Here is a 6,000-nt window from a genome sequence, read left to right as displayed (position 1 = left end):
TGCAACACCAGTCTAGCTTGTCCAACAAAAAAAAAAAACAGAAGGGGAACTTGAAATGTGTGGAAACCAAAACAGTACTAAAACCTCAGCTTTAAAAAGAAAAACACTCACAGATGAACGTCCTTTCACCTAGTGTGCTGACTTCATATTACATTTTTCATTCATCATCATCATTGCATTGTCTGGATAAAACCACACGCTGCTATAAATTGGCTGTAATATAATAATATTAATATAATTTTATATTTACCAGTATTAAATATATACCCCATTTTAGATTACAATTACCACTTATTCAATATCAGAATTCAGGAGGACGAGTGTAAATTACAGTGACTCTAAAACAACAACCAATTTCAGTTGTTGTACATTACTGTTTATTAGCACACTTAATATCAATAATGTTAATAAAGGCATTATTCTCTGGCGTTGTTATTCATATGACAAAACATACATATACAAAACCTAATCAATCAAACTTCAAGGAAGAGATTTGTTTTAACATGTTATATTTTAATTTCTGCAGAGACAAAAATGACAAGCAATTTATTTACACAAACCTGTACAAAAGCAAATTAAATTATGTAAAATATCTCATAAATAGAAGTGGACTTGCGTTCAATACACTTTGCCATGTTCAGCTAAGCTGCGTGCATAGTGACTCATATTAAACGATGATAAATTTGTTCCTCAATTTCTATATCAACATCCAAGTCGCAGGACAAATAGTAATGGTTAATATTACAAATCTCAATACACACTGTGAATGCTATATGAATAGAGGTGAGCACAGACTGATCACACACCTCGGGCAGCAACAAGATACAGACATTTGGATGGCAGGTGTTTTTGTGTTTCATGTTCTGTCAAATGTTGAGAGAAAAGGAAAAAAAAAAAGAAAAGAAATGACAACATAATACCATCTGCAGTCATCCACAGTTCTGTCGCATTTATCTCAGTGAATATCAGAGCAAAATAAAACAACAAACCCCCCCCCCCCAAAAAAAAAGTCTATCAGTGCTCAGATATGAAATAGTGTGCATTGTGTTTGGTGTAAGTGGAAATACATGGCATATTTTCTTTCACCGGCTCCCTTTGTCTGAGGTTTACGCTACAGGGTCGTTGTACTCGCTTCAACTGATCTCAAAAAATTCAAAGCATCAGCTCGCAGAATCATATCAAACATTGTACCCCACTTATTTGTAGGCCAGAGTTTCATCATCCACTGATATGCATACACTGTTAAAAAAAAAAATTAATAAAATAAATGCATGTGTGAGTGTTGTCGTGTTGCTTGGCACATCCTGAGGTGTGTGTTCTGTCAGCAACCCTCCCTTGCAGCTTTTTTTCTCCCCCACCCCTCACTTCCACTCTTCCTCGTAAACCGTCACATTAGCATTTTTATCTCTAGGCTCCCTCAACTCTGAGCAGTTTTTCTTCCCCTACATTTTCCCTCCTCTCTTTCTTTCTACACTTCGATATTCAGTACTAGAGCTTGTTTTCATGCACAAAGAAGGTTACTTGACCTCCGATGTCATAAATGTACATGAATGGAACACGACAAAAAAATTCCATTATATCATTATTATTACTACCGACAAGCAACTTTTGAATGTACCTGTACTCATCTGAGAATGCACTATGCCCGGAATGGATATTTCAACAAGTTATTTGAACCCAGCGAACAACAGCCACGTTGATTATTAGACCTATAGGCTCACTGACATTTGACTGGTCGTCCTCCGAGAAGCTTTTGACATCATGGGATTTCATCTAAGATACGCAAATGTATTTCAGTCCATTCTTAAATGCCACCCCATCTACTTCTGTCAGCATGTCATTGTATATGAACCATTCCAAACCAACATTAAATCATACCAATTGGTATAAAAAGGCACAATTGCATATTTGCATTCACTCTAGTGTTTTTTTTTTTTATATCTTTTTTTTTTTTTTTTTTGGCTTTTTTTTTAGTTTTTTTTTTTTTTTCTTCTTTTTTCAGAAGCACTCTAAATATACAAAGTGGCACCAGATAAAGAAAGAAATGTAAAACACGGAGTACATTGTCATGATCATTTCCACGGTTCCGACTGTTATTGTGTAACAAATCAATACATGGCATTGAAAAAGAAAAAAATAAAAGCGCAGAATGTGGAGAAAAAATTTCATGGTATAAAGTCGAAGCAAATTAAACGAGAGATTCGAGTTTGTGTGGTGATATGAAGGACTGATGAAATCAAGCACATATGAGAAAAATGGTATGTAGAGTCTTAACTGATGTACTAAGTTGGCTAATACATGGCTAATGTTTCTTTAGGTAAAACGAAAGCAAGCAACGAGGTGGATTTCCATGTTTACAGGGATAAACGTTTGTTTTGTTTTGTTTTTTTTTGTACATTTTGTTTTACAATTTTTTTTTCTTCTTCCTTCTCAATAAGTGAAGTAAGTTCTCATTAAACGTGCAGTAAAAAGTAAATATTTATGTATACAGTTGATAAGTATAGGAGCACTTTCTTTCGAACAACGAGTAGTACTTACAGACTATAGATTGCCGGATCACTGAAAAAGCTGCTCCGGTGAAACCAAAGGGGTTTTGCTAACATACAAAAAGTTTCCATTGCATCTGATATTCTTTTGCTTTATTACAGTCATGAGAGTTTACGCCTCAGTAGCTGCGAAACAGAAAGAGGAAAGAAAAAAAAAAAAAAAACAAATCACTGTAGACAAGGAGGCACAACATCTCAATATAGTTATGTATGTGTGTAAGTTGTCATTAAGATCCAGCTCTGAGGATGGAACGGGTGTTAAGTTCAGACATCACATTCTTATAGTTCAAGCTCAATCCTTCATTAAAAGAAAAAAAAATCTTTTTGTGTAATGTTTATTTAAAGCAAAGTTCACCCAGAAAGCTATTTTTATGTGTAAATGGGAGAATGCTTCATCCTGCCTGCAAAAGTTTGGTTTCATTTTGACACCAGTTGCTTGTTTTTTTTTCCCTCAGCCTGTAATTCCAGAAAATAATGAAAAAATTACAAAAACAAACAAAAAAAAATCGTCCTGGTATCTGCCCGTTCCAACGTTGCTTTTTGATTGTTCTCCATTGAGCTGATTCTTACATTCGTGCTCAAAGATGCCGTCACTGTTATACTATGGAAAAGCAACATCAACTAGTGCTAAAAGGACTCTAGGCCAGCTGTGTTTGTGTGTGTGTGTGTGTGTGTGTGTGTGGGTTAATGTCGCTTTGAGGGCTTCAGAAGAAGTGAAAAAGAAGTTGATGCTGGTTGGTCACATGTACATTATGATATTTATTGCTCAGTCTATCACACAAAAAAAAGGAATTACAGTAAAAAGCTGTCCTTGCAGCTGTTTTAGGACCAGCTCGGCCATGTTTACACCCTCCTAAGCCTATTATTGGTGTACATCTACAGTATACACTAAATATGGCCTACACACATACTATATACTGCATATCGGGCCAATACACACATACAACTTGGATTGCACCTCAGTCATTTCCATCTTGGAATGCCATACACTGTGCTTACCCAAGATTTTCAGTCAATACAGTAGTGCCACTGGCCTTAAATTAATCAGCATTTGTGTGTGTTTGTGTGTTTAAGGACAGAACGGGCTAAGTATCGATAGAAACAGTAGCATCCCACCGAAGTGGTCCAAAATACACACAACCAATGTACTAACACATGCGTCCCCAGCCATTGCGGTGATGGCTCTAAGATGTTGTGTCTCTTAATTAAAGAGGGTTTTGGTCTCAATGTCGCCAATCAAAGACAAAGAACAAGAGACTGAGGGAAGGTAGCGAGACAAAAAAGGGGAAATGAGAGCGGTTCACATTGTCGCCATGGTCCAATGTTTATGTACAATGAGTGACTTTTCACCTGTGAAGGGCGTACACACCGTTAAGTTAGAATCTGTCATGTGTTCATCATTGTGTACCAGTTGGATGTAGTCCAAACCATTTGTTGCAGCAAATTTCACTGGCTCCCGTTTCCGTCCATTTCAAGAGGGGACTCCAGTAAATGTTGTTGTTTTCTGGGCTAAGTGTTTAAAGCTTAGTCTTTTTTCGTCCTTTAGGAATTGAGTGTGGTCAAGTTTTGCCCTGCTGTCGAGCAACTTCTATCAGAAAGAGTCAAGATGGCAGAGCCTGTGGACAGCCCAGCGCGATCGAGATCATTATGCTCAGTATATTGTTGCAGCCACAGAAAGTCACATCCAGGGTGTGTTGTTCCCCTGGTCTAAAATAAAAAAAAAAAAAAAAAAAAAACAGACACGCTTCAGTCAAAATAGTCCTCACGTACAGATTTGTTTCTAGAAAAAACATAAACAGAAAAAAAAGAAATGGTCTCTTTTTATATATTGTCATCTTCAGGGAATGGGGGCCTTCATCGGGGGGGGTAAGGGGGTAATGCATGCATGCACTGTATATGTAAAATGAGCTGATTATTGTACAGATTGACTGTCAGGCAGCAGATTGTGTCCCAAGAGCCCGACTTGCCAGTAGAGCGGCCTCATCTCAAGTCCATTCAGTGCCCACAACAGTTCTTCCTCCTCCTCCTTTCTGCCAGGTCATTGCCAGAATTAGCACTTTTTAAAAAATTGAGTCACATTTTCTCTATCCACTTGGATTCTTCATTAACTAGCTGTTGTGAAAGTCTTTGGAGAAAGTTTTAGTCCTGCCTTGCACGGAGCAAGGGTGGCTAAAAGCTTCTGAAGCTGTAACGGTGGTGCGTAAGCAGCTATTCTTATTGTTATGTTTTTAATATCGTATGTTGTGGCACAGCAGGTGTATCTAAGCCTCCCAGCTCACAGGTAGACCTCCCGTCGCGTCAGGGTGCCACAGGATGTGGGCTTGTACTCCCCAGTAGGTGCCAGAGGGATCTCCTCGGTGGGGTGGCCCAACGCCTCCTCCCCGCCTCCCGGCGAGCCATAGGAAGGTGAGCCGAAGGCCTCATAGGAGGAGGAGGAGGAGGCCATTTTCTTGTTGAGCAGGTTGCGATTGCGGTCGCCCATCATGTGAGCGGCGGTGGGGTCTCCATTGGCCATGGCGGCCATGGCGAGGGTCTCTTGGCTGCCAGACTGCTCGGTGCTGCTGCTGCCGCTGCCGCTCATGAAAGTGGAAAGCTTTGGTTGTTGGGGGTTGGTGGTGGACTTGGATGGACGTCGCTCGGGCGACGTGCGCACAGGCATCCAGCAGGAGTCCGAGTGGCCGTACTCATCGCATTCCCGAGTGCACTTGCCAGTCATGGCTACGTCAGGCAAGGGCCGGGAGTCTGAAGGAAGTGGGAAAAGAGAAAAACAAAAGTCAGTGATACTGCTTCTGTCACAAAAATGGGATATTTAATGATAAACTAACATTTTGGACTGAATTCCTAGCTCTAAGTGTTTGGTGTGGCATGTGTTACATTACGGCTATCATGAATTCTTTCATTAGATGCGTGAATCTGTATTTTCTCCCTAATGAGTTCATCACCGCATCTGAATGTTAATGGAGAAGGTAAAAAAAAAGCAAAAGGAAAACAATAAATACTGGTCACAATGGTTACCAGGCACCTATTGTCATAGCTAATGTGGGAATCAGAATTTTATCACCAGCGAGTAGTTGACTAAGCTCGGGACGGATAAAATTTGTTTTCATGCAGAAACCCATACCACATGACAGCAACGGTAACAGAAAACAACGTTGAAAAGAAGAGTCCACTGGCTACGGCAACAGCCTCCAAACTCAAAAGACAGTGGCGTGAATCAGAGTTCAAATAATGTCATGCTTCAAAAAACGTGTTTGTGCCTGGGGGGGGGCTGCAGCAATGGAGAAAGGGACGAGATCAGTCTCTGATCTAAAAACAAATTTAAGTTGCAAAGTTAAGCTCTTTTGTGTGCATCTTTGATGTGTGGGGGGTATGTTTGTGAGATGGCAGCACCAACAACAGCCTATTTTCTTATCTGGTGATTGACAGACGGCAATCACGTTCTAATCTAAGTAGC

General features: G+C 39.8%; 1 protein-coding gene across 4 annotated transcripts in view; it reads right to left on the bottom strand.

The window, feature by feature from the left end:
• Positions 1–4,295: 4,295 nt before the first annotated feature.
• Positions 4,296–6,000, bottom strand: part of pcdh7b (protocadherin 7b) — a 98,661-nt gene continuing 96,956 nt past the window's right edge. For 3 of the 4 annotated variants that reach the window (XM_029526381.1, XM_029526382.1, XM_029526383.1), the window contains exon 4: positions 4,296–5,288. In XM_029526381.1, the coding sequence (XP_029382241.1) occupies positions 4,822–5,288 (467 nt within the window). In that variant the 3' untranslated portion in view covers positions 4,296–4,821. The remainder of the gene's footprint in view (positions 5,289–6,000) is intronic. The other variant, XM_029526384.1, reaches the window with a different exon arrangement.

This window comes from Echeneis naucrates, chromosome 18 (assembly GCF_900963305.1).
Source record: "Echeneis naucrates chromosome 18, fEcheNa1.1, whole genome shotgun sequence".
Lineage (NCBI taxonomy): Eukaryota > Metazoa > Chordata > Actinopteri > Carangiformes > Echeneidae > Echeneis > Echeneis naucrates.
This window is presented reverse-complemented; position numbering and strand designations above follow the sequence as displayed.